Source organism: Podarcis gaigeae (assembly GCF_964106915.1).
Source record: "Podarcis gaigeae genome assembly, chromosome: 10".
In the NCBI taxonomy this organism is placed as follows: Eukaryota; Metazoa; Chordata; class Lepidosauria; order Squamata; family Lacertidae; genus Podarcis; species Podarcis gaigeae.
This window is the reverse complement of record NC_139686.1, coordinates 27,061,006-27,078,954: the sequence shown is the minus strand read 5'-3', so window position 1 is coordinate 27,078,954 and position 17,949 is coordinate 27,061,006. Positions and strand designations below refer to the sequence as shown.

Genomic DNA, 17,949 nt, shown 5'->3' with positions numbered 1-17,949 from the left:
TGGGTGTGACATTGGAAGATTCACTCCTGCACTACAAGCAACTCTGCAAAAGGGAAATGGAAGCTGGCGAAAGAGCAGGGACAAACATGTAGGCTTTTTCCTATCCAGAAAAACTGGGCATAAGCAGGGCTGAGCCAACACAGTTTGGAAAACAAAATATCTAACAGCAATTCACTGGAAATAGAAACTATTTGTCCCCCAAGGGCTCTGCACTGACACTCAAGTCCCTAGCGGGCTTCAGCTACACCTGCTGAGTACAAGCTTGTTTGTTTGGTATCTCTTATTAAACATACTATTCATCCTACAAGCACCCTTGATTTCAGTTTCTCCTTTTCCTACTTGTGATACACTAGAATTTAGGACTTATCTATTTGCTTAATCACATGGAAAAAATATCAAAGGGCAGAGGGCCATAGTTTCTAGCAAAACAAGTCCTGCTTTTGAAAAAAATAAATAAAAATTCTGCATGGATATAAACCATATTTTGCACCGAAAGCCAAATTCCTCTGTTTCTATACATTATGCAAACCTGCATAACTTCTCTTGTTTTGAGTGTGAATGAATGAACATTCATTATTAAGCCTGAACAGCCAGCATACAACTCTTGTATACAACACCTAATTTGCCGCAGCAGGTGCTGTCACTTACTCTTTGCGCTGATCGGCCAAGTTGCTGCCTCGGGTCAGTGCAAACATGTCAAACTCTTCCTCCAGCTTGCCAGAATTGTTGAGGGACTGCAGTCCTGCACTGACGCTGCCGGAACCCAGATCTGAAAGGTGTAAAAAGTCAAGAGCAAGGTAACATCTAACACACGTTCAGATCAGCAAAGCATAATGTGATATACTAAGATACCTGTCTGAAAATAGGATCACAGGAGGTTTCATTTCTTTTTGCCGGTAAGGATAATTTTATGAAGGGTTGCATGTGCCATGCCTCCTCTGTAAACTACCTCTCCCCTCCCTCCAACCCACTCATCCTAAGTGCTGCTATCAGGGTAAGTTATGAACATCTGCATACATTTGCTGGCTCGGCATGATTGATTCTGCTATCTTATATTAAATTAATTCTGAAGTTTTTAAAGCAAGGACTGAGAGAACATAAAGAAGAAAAGATACAGCGGCTAGAAGACAGGTGAGCTAGTGGCTCCCAGAATCATGGGGTTGGGGTAGTGGGCAGACAAGGAAACCACACAGCAGAAGGGACACAAGTAAGTTACTCACTCATTTCTGCAAGCTGAGATGAGAGCGTGGAGGCGGCTTCTGGTTTTTTTTCTACTGCATTAGGTCCCACATCAATCAAATTGCTTGCATTTTCTGCATTGTTTAGCTGCTTAAAAGAGACAGAAAATTTGCTTCACTATTTTGAAACTGTTCTCACAGCATTTCTAACCAATCATCATCATTTATTACTTATATCCCACCCATCTGGCCAGGCTTCCCTAGCGTGGTTCTGCTTTGGGAGGCCACAAGTTTTGAATAATTGAGGAAATCTAAAAAAGTCTGAGAAATTTGGAAATAATGCAATCAGCCCCACCAAGAATAAGACAAAATATCTGAATCCGCCACACTGAGGACTGTGCCCCTTGGTTCTAATGTGCTACTATCTTACCCTAAGAAACATGAATAATAATAATAATAATAATAGTATTTTTTTATTTATACCCCAGCCACTCTGGGCGGCTTTCAACAGATGATTAAAAACCTTGTTAGCATGCATTAAAAGGAAGGAACACTCATTCACCTTAGCAGGCTGGCCAGATCGGAGCCGTTCGAACCTATGAGAAAGAGAGAGGAGCTCTATGAGAAAGAAAGAGATGAGCTCAGGTGGAAGGTTTACACAAGCTGTTTTGCTTGCAAGGGGGTGTGGGCAGGGGAACGAGCAGGGGAGGGGCATGGGAATACCGTTCGTGGCGGAGGAAAATGTTGTTGAGGTCGTCATTGACAATGAGCAGCTCCTCTGTTAGCTGTTCATTGAGGATGCGGGGGATCAGCTCCAGCACGCGCTGCTGCATCGCTTTACATGTCCGGTTCAGCTCCTACCCATGGCAAGAGAACGTACATTGTGAAAACTGAACCAAACAGCCTAGGTTAACAAGTGGCAGCTAGTAACCAGCTCGGGCTAAAAATCCGTTCCTACTGCTCGAGTCACTGGTGTGATGGGTTATTTTTGTTGGCATAGGCTAAGCCCACATCAGCACTTGTTGGCCCGAACCAAATTAAGTCCTAACTCACAGCAGCAGAGGCAAACTTGTGTTGCAGCCGCTTCCTACCTGGAGCAGGTCAAGGTCGGAGGTTTCAGCTTGTCCTGGCACAAGCTCTGTGAGCATCTCAGACATCACTTTCACATTCCCATTCACCACTTCCAACTCGCTGCGGAGTTTCCCAATCTGAAAGCACAAATACACCCATTAAGTCCAGCTGGGCTTTCCACTCTTAGAGAAGGACGCAGGAAATTACCTTGTATTATCAGACTATTGATTGACCTAGCCCAGTATGATCTGATCTCTCCAAAGGCAGGCTTTCCCCCACCCTGCTGCCTGTGATGTATATCTGTGTATACATACGTGTGTGTGTTTATGTTTGTTTGTGTGTGTGTGTGTGTGTGTGTGTGTATTAGGTCCTGGCCATATCCGTGCTAAACAAATGAGACCTCTGACACTGCTCCTTCAGGCACATTTTCATTACTGTTGTAACTGTGGAACTTGCAACCATGGAAGAACCAGGGTTCCTTTTAATGAAATAGTCTCTTCTCCATATGAGGAATCAAATGACTTGTGGAACACTGGGGGGGACCCCCCAAGCTGGATGTATTGCAATAATATCACTACACTGTAGAGATGTAAAGGCCTAGAAAAAACCCGGGAAAATTGGAAAAGTTTGTGGAATATTCAAACTATATCAAACTGTGTTTTTTTTTTTTTCAATTTTCCTGAAAAAAACGGCTTTGGGGAAAAACAGGCCCCCCCCCCCCGGCCTTCCCATCTCTACTACGCTGAAGTTGAACCTACCTGCTCTGGTGTCGGTGTGATGGGGGCATCCGTGGCGGCCCCTGGAGAGACAGGGAGAGACACAGGATGCAGAATAGACTCTATTGCTTGAGGAGAGTCTGCTGCTGGTGAATTCACTCCGGTAGGGGAGCCTGAGGTATATACAGTCTAGAGAGGAATCCGTAAAATAAAAAAGAAAGTGGTTCAGTAACAGCTGAAAAAAGGCAAAGGATATTTCCCCCCTCCTATTCTATTAATTCACCCAGCAATGTTCTACGATGTTTTCTGCTCTCTTTGGTGTTCCCCTGAGTAATTTGTTTATTAATTACATTTATATGCCACCTTTATCTTCCAAGGAGCTCAAGGGAGTGTACATGGTTCTCCTTCCCATTTCATTCATACAACAACCCTGTGAGGTGGGTTAGGCCAGAAGATGGTGACTGGCCCAAGGTCACCCAGTGAGCTTCAGGGCTGAGTGGGGATTCAAACCCTGCTCTCCCAGGTCCTAGTCCAACACTCTAACCATTATGCCACACAGGCTCTCCAGTAACGAGCTGGACATGAAGCCCGCAAACCTCCTTACATTCTCTGGGCTGACCATTAATCCTCCTCTATGGCTTCCAAAACAGACTGCCCTCACTGAGATGCACCCCAGCCACAGGTCCCAATCAGCTGGCAGAAATAAGGTTTTTGTCTCCATATGTGCAGTGAGGACTCTAGTAAGCTTCAATATACTGCTTGCTTTTTAAAACTGAAGAGACTGAATTAGGTTTCTAATGGAGAAACAGCTGAAAATATACTAGGGTCAAACCTTTCAGGCCAGCTTTTCTTCACCATTGTGAAGTAGGAAACCACTTCAGACAAATGCAAATGTTTCCAATAATCCAAATGTTGCTATATCTTATAAAATAGCATAGAAACCTATCTTCATTATACCTGAATGCAACAGCAGCGCATACATTATTGCTGAAAAAGCTGGAAACATTTGTAATTTCTACACTTTATCTTGAACACAGAATTTGGACTCTCAGTTTGCTCCCCCTTTGCAAATGCCTCTCCCTCTGGTTCTTCACTCTGCACATTAGACCGGCTTTGTATTTAAGCCCTCCCCTCGTCGCCATAGACCAGAAGCAACAGCATGCAGGAGAGTGCTTGGGATTCCATGCAGGCTTGTGAACTGGATGGCGGAGAAGGGGGAGCAGTAGCTCATTGCATCTCTTCCCCAAACATGAAAACTAAGTGGGCTGCCAAAGGTGAAAGAGAATCTCCCTCCTCTGTCCCTAGAACAGAACTGCAGCAGGCTGGTGCAAGAGGAATGGAGCTCTCTGCCTCTCTTCTGCCAGTCACTAGCAAACTAGTAAATATGTTTTCAGGCTAGTAACTTTTGTGGGGTTATTTGCAAGGCTGCATTATACTCTTCCAGGAGCTACGGGCTTAAAAAGACCCTCATGATGAAAGAAAACCTTACCCTTTGTGGTGTATGGATGGGTGAGAGCATATCCAGATCAGTCATGGGAAACTCCAAGCCTTTCCTCCTCAGGTCCTCATAAACAGCCACAACTCCTGTCAGGTCTGGTGTACTACGGAATGCATCTGCCCAGGACTGCAGAGACAGAAAACAGGTACCGCCTCACAGTCTCATAATCTGTCTTCCCTTTCTTAAATTCTCATGGGGGAGAAGAGCAGGGTGTGTTATTGCTAAGATTCTGTAAGAGCACAGAAAAATTGCATAATGTGGTATCGGGAGCAGGATTCATGTTTCCTGAAAATCTCTGCTTTATTTATTTATTTAGCTTCTAGGCCTTATAGCTTCAAATATATGTATTAAAAAATGTGTCAACTATGTCAGCTGAAACCTCAGCAGTGGCTGAATAATATGTTTGGTAGCTGAAAGCAGGCTTCAGTGCCCTGTCTGCCTTCTTCCTCCTACCTTCTTCCTCCGACACTGGGATACATTATGCAAAACAGCATATGCTGCAGAACACATTATGCAAATGAGATATTATATTATGCAAATTGAATATATCTGTGTGTGTGTTTTGCAGAATTCATCTTTTCTTGACTTAGGTTTTGGATTGTAAAGAGCGTAACTTTTTACTTTTTAAGAAACAGAATACACCCAGACCTGAAAAAAAACCCTGGGTGTGTGTCTCAGCCTAGGTTCAGACTCAAAATAACTATATATATTGTGGGGGTCACATTTTAATTCTGTGTCGCTGTTCATGTGCAGCATGGTAGGCAGCCCCTGAAGGGCAGACACAGAGAGATTAATGCACAAAGTAGCACCTTGCCATACTTACATTTGAACTGACTTCCTTTGCTCCCTTCTGTTTAATTTGCTGGGAGTTATTCGCCCGTGAAGGAAGGCAACTGTGCACACTTGTGCAACTCATCTCATGCACTCACCTGTATGAGCGTCAGCACCTTGTCGTGTACAATGGCCGGAGGATTGTTTTTGGGAAGAATAGTTCGCACCAGCACACCTTCTACAAAATCCTGGCTAGCAACCAGCGTGTGGAAGCGGTGGCCACAGTTTTTGACACATGTTTCAAGGACCTGTAGAACCAAATAAGAAGTCAGTGAAGGTGTTTTAGGTCCTCCTTCCCATGCAGTCCCAACTGGAAATATCAGTATTTCCACTGCAAAAGTTCCAAATGGCAGGCAGGCATAAGGATATGTTTTGGTACCCAGGGTATTTCCACTTGCTTATGATTAAATCAAACACGCACAACATATTTTTGTAGTCTTTTGGTGCTTTCCCACTACTTAATCCAAGATTTAACATTCCAGCTCAAGTGTTATGCCCCCTTTTTTGGATATACCTCTGAAAGCTTTTTTGGATATACCTCTGAAAGACTTCAGATTGATTTAGCTACTGATGTAAACAGCATCAAATGATTATAATGGCACCCTTCCCTTTAACTCCCCCTGCAATAGATGGCAAGAAGCAAATGCAGAAGACTGTTGGGTTGGGGGTGGGGTGGGAAGAAACTGATGGGTTCTTGTGCTTATTGAGAAAGGAGCATCATACTCACTGTCAAAGCCAGCATCACCTCATGGAAGTTCTTATTCCCTACAATCCTTTTCTTTATGGCTCGGAAAGCATCTTTGGGGCTAAGAACAGAAGAAACAAGATTACAAAAGAACTAGCATTGGAACAGAGACAAAATATGCAGCTGGAATTTGGCAGGCCATAAGGTTTCATCAGTTGTGTTCCTCAGTCACTACAGTTAAGAACCCAATTCAACCAGCCAATCGAGTCTGCCAAGCTAGCCATTCCCACAATGTCAGTATCTTATCCCCAAAGCGTATTTGCTTGAATTAGAGGCAGAAATGCAGATAGCAACAGGAACAAGAATTGCAAAGAATGCAAAGAGCAAGCTACAGATAGGTACATAAATTTAATAAAAAATAAGTAACAAAAAGATGTGCAAGGAAAAGTGTTATTTATGAAACATGTCCAGGTAAAGTCCTATATTGTTGTGTCCTTTAGAATGAAATGAAAGAGTCATATATAACATGCCAAAAAGGGACAGCTGTTGGGCAAAATCAGAGAAGAATATAAACAGCCCACCTACTGAAGAATATCCTGTTTCAAAGAGCACATTCATTCTGCAAGCTTGAGATCCATTCCACCAGTAGCTTTACAGGAGTAATAGTGAACATGCTATCTGTTGCCATGTTACGGAAGATGAAGAATTCAGAAAGCAAGACATACAAACCAAACCACCGTTATTTATTTCGGCATGTCTTGCTTTCTTGACACTTTACAAGTTTTCTGGATAAAACCCAAAACTTTAGCAACACCTAACAAACTTTTCAACACCAAGGCAAGAAGCTAATTATCTTTGCATGACTGTGTTGTGGGTGGTTTTCTTTGGCAGGGGTGGGGGGAGAAGGTGGAACAAGATACATTGCGGTATAGAGAAAGAGAAGCAGAAGACAAATGTAACCATGCTAGGAGGCAGTGGATTTTGAGAGCAGTTAATGATGGTTGGGGGCTACCCAGTGGTAATCGAAGCCCAACTGCTGTGCTGTTGCCTGGTAGCAATGCCAGAGGACTCACAGATGTGGGGAAAGGGTGGACCAGCAGATGACAGCTTGCTGAGGGTCCCCTCAAACCTGGAGTTATGAATAGGATTACTAGCCTTCACCAGAGGGCCTTCTAGGTAGTGGCGCCCGCCCTGTGGAACACCCTCCCATCAGATGCCAAGGAAATAAACAACTATCTGACTTTTAGAAGACATCTGAAGGCAGCTCTGTTTAGAGAAGTTTTTAATGTTTGATGTTTAATTCTGTTTTTAGTATTCTGTTGGGAGCTGCCCAGAGTGGCTGGGGAAACCCAGCCAGATTGGTGGGGTATAAATATCAAATTATTATTATTATTATTCACATCACCAATGACAGCATATTAAAAGGGCTTCATAATGTTTACTCCGCTAAAAAAAAATACACCAATGAGCCTTGCATCTCCTGAAAACATATAAATAAAGGCAAACAACCGCCCATGGATTAGACCACACCATCAGATGCACATCTTTCACTCTCACAACAAATTCAGATGGGGAGCTCCTGAGTAGCCTCAGGTAGGTCCCAAGCCCACAGCTAAGCTAGGATGCAAATCCATTTCCCCCCAATGTCCAAGTAAAATATGGAACCTACTAGAACAGACCCTATGAGCCATGATGGTGTGTGTGTGTGATGCAGTAATGCTGAGCTCACGGTGGGACAAATGCCTAGGGTTGGAATAGACACAGGGGCTGCAAGGCAGGTGCAAGGAGATACAGCTGACAGGACAACGCAGCCTGAAGTCATACCACGTTGCAATAATGAAAAGAACAAGAAGGCTTCCTTTATTTTCTGTGTGGGGAGATATCTGCAGCCACGTAAGCACTGAGCTGCATTCCAGAGAGGCACCACTCCTATTGCATGTTGTTCTTGCCCTTCCTGAGGTTGCCAGCAAGCCCACTGAGAGTTATTTATAGTGTTCAGCATGGATGGGTTTGGCATTCCTCAGATTTCTGGATGCCTCAAGCTGGGTTGTTCAGGGTATGTGTATAAGAGAAGAAGAAGAAAAGATTGGTAGGGGGAAATTAAGGATTTGGATGGACTGGAAACTTCACACTTCTTTGCCCCTCTCTGCTATTACTGTACTATCCGTATACCTAAGAGAACCTCAGTTGGAACTGCACTGAATGGGCCAGCTGAGATTTTTCCTGTCTCCGTAGTCACCAGCCTGGAGAGTATTAGACTCCCGGCGAGGGAAAAGAAGGCAGAGACAGAGAAAAAAAGAGAGAGAGAGAGAAACGGAGAAGAGAAAGGAGGACAATAAAGAAGGAACCCATCGAGCAGTAAGCTGTCCTTGTGTGAAAAGGAAAAGAACAAAAAAAGGAAATGCCAGTGAAAGAATGCAAGACAGAGTTTAATACTATGTGAAAAAATTACGGGAAAGGTCTAATGGCATATCTGGCAGCTGGTGGTACAAAAGGCGGCTTCAAGCAGAATGTTGCTCTGGCAGCATTCTCTTCTGAAGGTGTCAAGGGACTTGGGCTTTTAAGACTAATGACTTACAATGCCAACTCAAGAGATTTTTCTCTGAACACTTTTTCCACTCATACACATTAGCGTAGTAGACTGACGCAAGTCTGTCAGTGAGCATGTGGATAAGGCCACTTGTCTTATAAGCAGCACTGGCTTCCTTACCCTTCTTCTGTCTCATTAATGATATCACAGATCTCCATGTTGAGGGCCCAGTTTTCGTTCTGTAGGGAGCCATCAGTAGCTTTCTCTGGAGGAAGAAGAAAACAAGAGAACATCCCTAGATCTGCTTTTGAAGTATAGAATCGTAGTTGGAAGGGACCATGAGGGTAATCTAGTCCAACCCTCTGCAATGCAGGAAACCTTTGCCCAATGTGGGGCTTGAACCCACAACACAGAGATTAAGAGTCTCTCTTTTTAAATTTTTATTTATCATTTTCAATTTCATAATTTAAACAATAACAATAATCCAAAAGTAAAACACACAATTTTTTTTTACTTCCCTTCCCCCTTCCCTAGTTCATTTTATTATTTTCTTCTCCACTACATATTCTATTTCCCCCCAATATCTTCTTTTTCACCGTTTTTTATCCCAGTAATTCTTACTGCTGAATGTACTCTATCACTGCTAACTTTTTAATATGTTTACAATAATTATCAAAACAATCTATAAAACATTCTTCTTGAAATGTTTTTTCATCCTGATCTCTTATTCTGTTTGTTAATCTTTCCAGTTCTCTATTTCTCTACATTAATTTCGTTTGCCATTCTTCCTTTGTTGGTATTGTATCACCTTTCCACTTCTGAGCACATGCCATTTGTGCTGCTGTTGCATACATAACAAGAGATTTCTGATCTTTAAATACACTTACATCTATTATACCAAAAAGAAAAGCTTCTGTGTTTTTAACAAATTATCTTTTAAAACATTTTTTTCAGTTCATTGTAATGAGATTAAAAGTCTCAGGCTTTATGAATGGCAGCTGCAGCAGAACTGAGAATGGAAGAGGCAAGATTCCAAATATACACCCCCTGCCCAATAATCTTTTCCCACAACAGACCTAGAAATAGCCTCCATATGGTCAGAAGCACTGGCAGTCTGTGAGGTCACCATGACATCAGTAGCCTGTGCTGGCCACCGCGAGCCACTCAGCTGCCATGTACCTGAAGGGTGGCAAACCCTGCAGCTGCTAAACCTTTGTATCACAACACTTTCTGGTACAGGAAACAGGTCCCCATCCCTCATGTCGCCAGATGCTGGTACAGTAGCCTATAAACAACTGCCTCCTGAGCCACTGCTGTTCCCAGGTCTCCACCTAGCGACAGCTTCTGACTGTAACCAGCCAACACCTGAGCCCTATTCCAGCTTTCTCTTCATGCCGCTGGCTTCAGGCCACTCGCCCTCTGGCAGTGCAAGGATTCTCCTTGCAGTACAGCATCAAAGACACGGGGGGGGGGGGGGAGACAGTGACTTCCTTGTTCTTCTCTTGTGTTGCAAGGAGAATTGCAATGGGGCGCTGAAGTGAAGCAACAGACAGCTATCATGGCCAGCAGCTAGGAGCAGAATCTCCATGCTGCAAGGCCAGAGAGTAGGGCAAATAACACGGGGGAAACATAGCAACCTGTTTGTAAACTTCCAGAAATATCTACTGTGACTTTTGTCTTCTGGGTTTCTGGGGGTTTTCCTGTTGTTATTCTGTCTCTCACAGCTACAATAAACCTACCATTAAAATTATGGACTGGTCATTACTTCGTCAGAGGGCAAACGGGCAAACTTAGCAGAGGATCAAATACTTCCCCCCCTCACTGTAGGTTCTTTCACATTCTTAATGACTCCCAAAGAGGCCCCATAAATCAAGTCAAATCAGGAGTAAATACGTGTGAATGTATAAGGAGGAGGGAAAATCAAGTTTCTTATTTCCAAATGGATCTTGTCCTATGGGAGCCTTCTCATGAGAGGATAGCGGCTCGCCTTAGACAGCAAATTCTGGGATACTCATTACAAGGCAAATTGTTACATAGTATTTTCATTATACAGTGGTACCTCGGGTTAAGTACTTCATTCGTTCCGGAGGTCCGTACTTAACCTGAAACTGTTCTTAACCTGCAGCACCACTTTAGCTAATGGGGCCTCCTGCTGCTGCCGCACCGCCGGAGCACGATTTCTGTTCTCATCCTGAAGCAAAGTTCTTAACCTGAAGCACTACTTCTGGGTTAGCGGAGTCTGTAACCTGAAGCGTATGTAACCTGAGGTACCACTGTATTTTTACTGGGGGGTGGGATGGGGAAGAGACACACCAAAATGTCATGGATTAACTCTGGTCGTACAAAAATGGAGAAGCTGTTTAACTTCTTAGCAACCAAATGAGTGGGATGGGTAACAGAATGCAATGAGGGCAAACCCAGTCTTCGTCTGATGGTGTCTCTTTCTGTCGGTGTTACTCACAGCAGAATGTTGAACAGCAAGTTGTTATTACCAGCGTCTCCACCCTGTAATCAGCTCAGCCTTAACCCCTTGTTGTAAGTGGGCCCAGTAAGTCTAGGCAGAAGCCTGGACAGTGTACAAAGAGAAAATGGATACCAGCCTAGCAGCAGAGGCACATGAAAGTCTGCAAAATAATAGGCTGAAGGAAAGACGGAAACAGAGAACGACTCTTATCTATTGTTCACAGCAGCATGTACCAGTGGCCAGTGGAGTAGTGGGACAACTAAGCATTGCACTTAGAAGTACAGGTTAGGATGGCCATCAATTGTACATGGTAGTGCTCCTCTGCCTGTGACAGGTATAAGGTAAGCAGAACTTCCAACACTTGACTGTGTTGCAAATATCAGAAAAAGCTTTCCTGGGAGAATTTCTGAAGCTCTGATTAAAGGGATGCAGAGGCAGACCTATCACTGCGTCTAAGGTGTAATCAAGGATGCCAATGAGATAAGGAGGGCTGGAAGTAATCTGCATGGAAAAGGCTTGGCAACAAGAGTCCTTGAAGGATGGTACTGTCGTACCTTGGTTTTTGAACAGCTTAGTTCTCCAACGTTTTGGCTCCCGAACACCGCAAATCCAGACCGAGTGACTTCCGGTTTGTGAACTATTTTTGGAAGCCAAACTTCTGATGGGGCTTCCACAGCTTGATTGGCGGCAGGAGCTTCCTGCAGCCAATCAGAAGCCGTGCTTTGGTTTATAAACGTTTTCAAAGTCGAACACACTTCCAGAATGGATTCTGTTCAACTTCCAAGGTATGACTGTAAATGATGGGTAAAATATATAGCTGCTAAAGTCATCAGATCTTGACGATACACTGAAATTCTCTGGATCAGAAGCTAGCAATTTTAGTACCTTTTTAAAACAAAACAAAACCCAAAACACACGTGAGATAATTTTAGTTCTATTTTCAGAGTATACCATACTCAAATTTCATTAGGTTATTAAAGTGGGGGATACCACTTTTGAATACCTCTCTGTGTAAAAAGACTCACTAACTGAGCTGTTGAAAAGGGGGATACTTTAATATTCCTCTTCATTACATTTCCCTCTGCCTCAGTTCACTTTGCTAACCTCTACCCCAATGTGAAGAGATCTATTCAAGGTCCCAAAATATTTACTTTCCCGAAAGGAATGCAAACAAACTGCATATACTCCTCTAGCTGCTCAGGAAAGAGGCTTACTAATAAGAAAAAAAGTCCAAAGGAGCAGAATTCAGCCAAACAACTAGATGACTATTAATCCACTAATTTAGAATCCAGTTTTATTATGGGCAACAGCAACAGCTTTGGAAGTTGAAACAATTCCTTGTATTTTGACGCATGTAAAGTACACACAGAAATCAGAGCAGAGACCAACACCAGCCAGTACATGGTGAGACAGGAGTGAGATTAGCAAATAAATCCAAGGACAATGTGAGCAACAATATATAAGGAAGGCTGGTCATAAGCTGCATATCCTAAGTAAAAAATAAACACAGAAAATCCAAACTGCTTTCAAAACTAAGGCTGCACATTTTTGCTATGCACACCGATTGTCGGACAGATAGATATAGAGAGATACAGATATATTGCAGTATTTCGTCTATTTTAATGAAAGTAAATGTCCACATGTTAAATTCTACACAACTTTCCATGATGCGTTTGCTGGCCAGCACAGAACACACACAGGCAAAGTTTTACAGCGGTTGGCTAGCATTCAGTTCAGTGGGGTTTACTGCTAGGTTTATTGCAGGCCAAGAGCTTAACCATATTCTCACTAGGGACCATAGACTCATATTTTAGACTCAGCCGCATACCTGCAACACTGATATAATACTAGCATAGCTTGTAGGATTGTTGGAAGCGTTGCTGTGGTAACAACTGGGAAGCATACTGAATCCAATTTTTCAAAGTGTCCTGTAATATTTATAATTATTATTATGATTATTCAGTTCTGAAAGGAAGTAAATGTGATAGAACAGACATCTGTCTCTGAAGATATAGGCCTAGGACCTGCACCTATGTACCTAGACCAGAAGTATATGGAGGCCAGAATACCTTTGTCACTGAAGGTGTTAGGACATGCAAACTGGGGACAGGGCCCAGCTGCCGGCTTGGTTATAGGAAGGCCTCCATGAGATCTTTGGGAGAAAGGGGCTGTTCTTCTCCAACCTAGGGAAAGGTAAAGGGACCCCTGACCGTTAAGTCCAGTTGCGGATGACTCTGGGGTTGCGGCACTCATCTTGCTTTACTGGCCGAGGGAGCCGGCGTTTGTCCGCAGACAGCTTCTGGGTCATGTGGCCAGCATGACTAAGCCGCTTCTGGCGAACCAGAGCAGCACACAGAAACGCCGTTTACCTTCCAGCCAGGGAAGGTATCTACCTTGCACTTGACGTGCTTTCAAACTGCTAGGTTGGCAGGAGCAGGAACTGAACAACGGGAACTCGCCCCATCACGGGGATACGAACCGCCAACCTTCTGATCGGCAAGCCCTAGGCTCTGTGGTTTAGGCCACAGTGCCACCCACTTCCCTCTTCTCCTACCTAGCATAAGACAAAGGTAGATGTAGATGTAGACCTACCACCCCACAAACCCCTTTAAATTAATTTAAAATAGCATAAAATAGTTGACTGAAGTAAATTAACCCAGCAAAATAAAAAGTATATTATTACATTAAATTATTTTTCAGTAATTGATTATAAAGGAAAACAAATTTAAATCGTTATCAAACACACTTCTCTTCCAGACCCAAACAGAACATGCTGTTATTACTACTAATTCAGCTTATCATGTTTTATGGAAACTGTCAGTGCCATTTCCAGCAATTAACAATCCCTCTGACAGACCACAGGCATTCAAGTGGAAGTGGTTGTGGGTGAGTGTGGGTGGTCCAATTCTGACACCTGACAATCTAGTTCAGAGTTTTTTTAAACTGCCTGATAGGGAGTCTCCTGAAATACCTATATGCATAACCCTTCAACGTTCACCTCAAATTGTATCATCTCATTGCTCCCATCCTTCATCTGAGTGAATGTGGGATTATCAGATGAAAAAAGAAAGGAGGGAGCATTACCACCTGGGACCTCTGGAATGACCTTAAAAACAGAGAATGAGCTACACACCCACTCAAACACTATCTACAAAAGAAGTGGGCCACAGGGATGCTGACAGTGCTACAAACCTCTTCTGTCACTCTAACTGAGCATTTTAAAGAGCACCTTTTTAGACGGGCGCTTCATACAGCTGGAATTTTAATCAGTTCCAGCTTCTTATTTGTAATAAATCCATGGGATGGATTTTGAGTTAGTGATTTTTTTTAAAAAAAAAAAGGGGGGGGGAGGAAATCCTGGATTTTACCGCTTTGATGAAGATTTACATAAACACAAAGGCTATTCATTGGTCACATGAAGGATCTGGATGCTGGGCTCTGCTTCAAGAGCTGTAATTAGAACCATCCACACCTTCTGAAAACTAACCCAGGGCAACATGGCTTCTGCAGAGAAGGGTGTATCAGACAGCAGACACAGGAGCACAAATCTCACTGACAACAAACATGCCAAATTGTAGGTTAGCAAATGGAGCACTCCAAGCGTCTCTGGCTTACTTCAAAGTCAGTTCAGGAGGGTGTCAGTTTGCCTCTAGGGTGTGGCGACTGGCAATTTTGTCACACAACATTTAAGTGTTATGTTTTACAGGCTGGTCGGGTTATTTCAGATTTCAGGGGGCTCTGGTATGCTCTATAACTGAAGCATTTACTAGCTGTTTTCAAAATAAAGGCCAGGAAGGATGTATCAGTGAAAATTCTCAGTGCAACTATCAGATTAAGAATTTATTCTAAAGACAGGGTAGAACATCAAGGGGAACATTATATTGTTAACACACAGCACTGGCTGCAAATTTTACAGTTGTAAAACATGGATTTTAAAATCGGACTTTAACCCTAGCTATTCTCTGTGATATGGTTCAGTGCTGATTACATTGTTGTAAACAATACATGTGCCTCCCTTGAAAGAGGGCAAAGTTTTTAAGTTGGTTTTCAAACTATAGAATAGGGATTTTAGAAATATTACCTAGAAAGAAATATTGCAGTATTTCATTCAGTTTCAAATCACGTTTACTCAATTGATTCATCAGGCACTACTTCACAATGATCCTAATTGGATAGATTTAGTCTTCATTCAGTATCTTATACATTGTTACTAGGAGATATTTTCTGAAGACGGACATTCTCAGTGCCGTACATTACAGCCAAATCAGTGTGTGCCATGGGAATGAAATAAGTAACTACGAAGAGAACTGTCATTTTATGCTAGCTCTTCCTCATGTTTCAACTTCTGAATCATCCTTCATTATTCAGTCACAAATCCATGACCAATAACCATTTAAAGGGATTAAGTCTACACTGGACAGAAAATGCCCGATTTAACCACGTAATATCTATATCATCATCTTAACTTTTATTTTAAAAATAAAAAATACAGTAATCTCCACCTACTGGATCCTGACTCACCAGTGGGTCTGATAATCTCTAGAATTTTCCCATGCACTATGGAAGCTTCAAGTGAACATAGCATTGTCAGAAGATGGATATGAATGACAGAACAGAGCATTTAATTTCTGCCAGCCTTTCGTGCATCCTTAACTAATGAAACCTGTAGAAAATATACAGGATTAGGCATCCCGCTCCACTCCCCCCACTTTCTGGTGTGGGGTGCAGTGGCAGCCAAAATTGTGACACCCCAAAGCTCTGTGTACAGTGCAACCAAACTGATCATACTCCCCTAAATCTGCCTCTGTGGTGTTCCTGTTTGTGTAGAGTTTACAAGGAATCCTGAGGGATTTATCTACCCTCAGCTTTATAATCACTTGTAGAACACCTCCTACAGATACCACTGGATTGCCTCAGAAATAAAAATTTCCCTGCCTTCCAACTCAGAGCCAGTATCAGCGATAGTCATCTGCTAAACAACCTAGCAGGCCCGCCACCAGGATCCACCACTGGCTCTTTTTGTGCCTAGACAACCCAAAGTGTCAGGCAGCTGGGTCTCACTGCTGTTTAAATTTCTCACAATGCCCCAGTGCAACACTGCCAGCTACCCAGTGCTGCTCCTGCCATCCCAGCACATGAACCCATAGATGAAGGGCCACAACCTGTGCCTACCCCATCCATGTACACAATGCCGGATTTACGTATAAGCTAAACAAGCTATAGCTTAAGGCCTCATTCTCTTGCCCCCCCCCCCAAAAAAATATAAAGGGAAAAAAACCTGGATGTACATTTCCAAAATATAAGATAAAAAACAAATAAAATAAAACCTACATACAGCAAGTGTTTCGTGTTGTGTATTACTTTGATAAAATACATATTTTGTTATGTGCAAATGGCTTTAGATACCTATTAGGTCCATAAATTACCATACAGCGTATATTCAACAAAAAAAGCAACAATTTGTTGTTGACAAAGCATAACTGGACATATAAAGGGCCCCATCACCTTCAGTAGCTTAGGACCTCATCAAACCTAAATCCGGCCCTGCATGTACACATTTAGTGGTTCCCTGGAAAGAATATCAAGCCTGTTTCTCTGGAAAGGCGCTTCTTTCTATGTCTCTCCTCAGAACAACCGTATATGACTAGCAACTTTTAGGATTGGCTTTTGAGATCTCTAGGTCCAGCTTGCCTGGAGTGCTGCAAGGAGGTGCAAACAGAAGGCCTGAAAGCAGCACCTGTCTAAAGTGGCCTGCCAACAAATGCCGTTGCGACACCCGCAGCTTCCTCCACGCCTCTACACAGAGCCATTAGGCTGGCAGCCGAGGAGGACAGCGGGACTTTCCCCTCAGCCAGGTACTTTACAACCTCTCCATATTGTCCTCAGGCAGCCCCCTGCCCCTCCTCCCCTCGCTTTGGGAAGGTGGCCGGGGTGAGCAGCGAAGAGGCTTTGACTCCAGGGGGCGTGGCGCCCACTCGGAGCGGGGCGCGGCCCCTTTAAATGAGAAAACTTTTTATCTAGTGCGCGAGACTCCTCCCGTCTCCCCCCTCCCTCACCACAAGCCCCGATTGGTTTAGGAGGGCAGCCCCGAGAGCCCACCTACTAGCTCGCTCCCCATTGGCTAGCACTCGTTGCCGATCAACATAATCCCGTCTTCCCATTGGCCCAGGTACCCTGAACCCCGCCTATTCACCGTAAAGGTAACCCACCCCCGCCTGAGGTAAGAACCTCGACGGGAGGGGGGGGGAAGGGAAGGGAAGGGAGGGAAATAGGCGCAAACGCCACAGAAGCGAATTTGCAGAGTTGGTAAAAGGAGGGCCGCGGCGAGGTTCGGCGTTCTTACCGATGCGCTGCCCCACGGGAGAGCTGAAAGGGTTGCCCAGGAGAAACTCCATCGCCGCGGCCGCACAGCTCAGCAGAGATCAGCTGACATGGCCCGCGAGAGCGCGTCACGTGACCTCCTCGGGACCGAGAGGGGCGTGTCCGCGGACCTCCCTCCCACCCCCGCCCTCGTGACGTCAGCGCCCCGGCGCGTTCCAAGCTGAACTTCAAAGGCGATGTTGTTGGGGAGCTTTACGGAAGGGATGACTCAGCGCGCCAAGGGGAAGAGCCCGATCCCAAACATGCTCGCCGGGAGAACAAGCCCTAATGAGTGTGGGACTTGCTTCTTTGCGAGCATGCTTGGGAGTAGGGGTTTTCAGCGGAGAAGTCGATTGGTTTATGACGGTGGCGGGTGACGTCACAGAGGATCGTTAACTGGGACACAAGCACGCTCATACTCTCTCCACCCTTCCCCCGTGTCTAATATGCTCCTTAGGCAGTTGCTGCTTTTGAAATAGAAACGTGGCCAGTGCAGGTCTTTTGCAATAGTACCTGCGGGTTTCATGGATCGTTGTGGCGCCTGCCAAACGAAAATGTTTTTCCTCCGTTACCGTCCAGACTAAAGAAGCACAGGAGCAAAAACCTCAGCAGCTGC

The 17,949-nt window shown here is 44.1% G+C and overlaps 1 protein-coding gene across 8 annotated transcripts in view; it reads right to left on the bottom strand.

The window, feature by feature from the left end:
- The window catches only part of TOM1 (target of myb1 membrane trafficking protein), a 31,368-nt gene extending 13,711 nt beyond the window's left edge, over positions 1-17,657 (bottom strand). For 3 of the 8 annotated variants that reach the window (XR_014555613.1, XR_014555614.1, XM_083700574.1), the window contains exons 1-11: positions 17,317-17,476; positions 8,690-8,774; positions 6,022-6,100; positions 5,393-5,542; positions 4,455-4,589; positions 3,008-3,154; positions 2,270-2,386; positions 1,902-2,035; positions 1,741-1,774; positions 1,221-1,326; positions 649-769 (exon numbers count right to left, since the gene is read on the bottom strand). Coding sequence is in view for 5 of the 8 variants with exons in the window: in XM_083700574.1 (XP_083556700.1) it covers positions 649-769; positions 1,221-1,326; positions 1,741-1,774; positions 1,902-2,035; positions 2,270-2,386; positions 3,008-3,154; positions 4,455-4,589; positions 5,393-5,542; positions 6,022-6,100; positions 8,690-8,774; positions 17,317-17,368 (1,160 nt within the window). In the remaining 3 variants the exon portion in view is untranslated. Of the gene's footprint in view, positions 1-648; positions 770-1,220; positions 1,330-1,740; positions 1,775-1,901; positions 2,036-2,269; positions 2,387-3,007; positions 3,155-4,454; positions 4,590-5,392; positions 5,543-6,021; positions 6,101-8,689; positions 8,775-16,710; positions 16,880-17,316 lie in introns of those variants that run through there. The other 5 variants (XR_014555615.1, XM_083700573.1, XM_083700575.1 and 2 more) reach the window with 3 other exon arrangements.
- Positions 17,658-17,949: the final 292 nt, after the last annotated feature.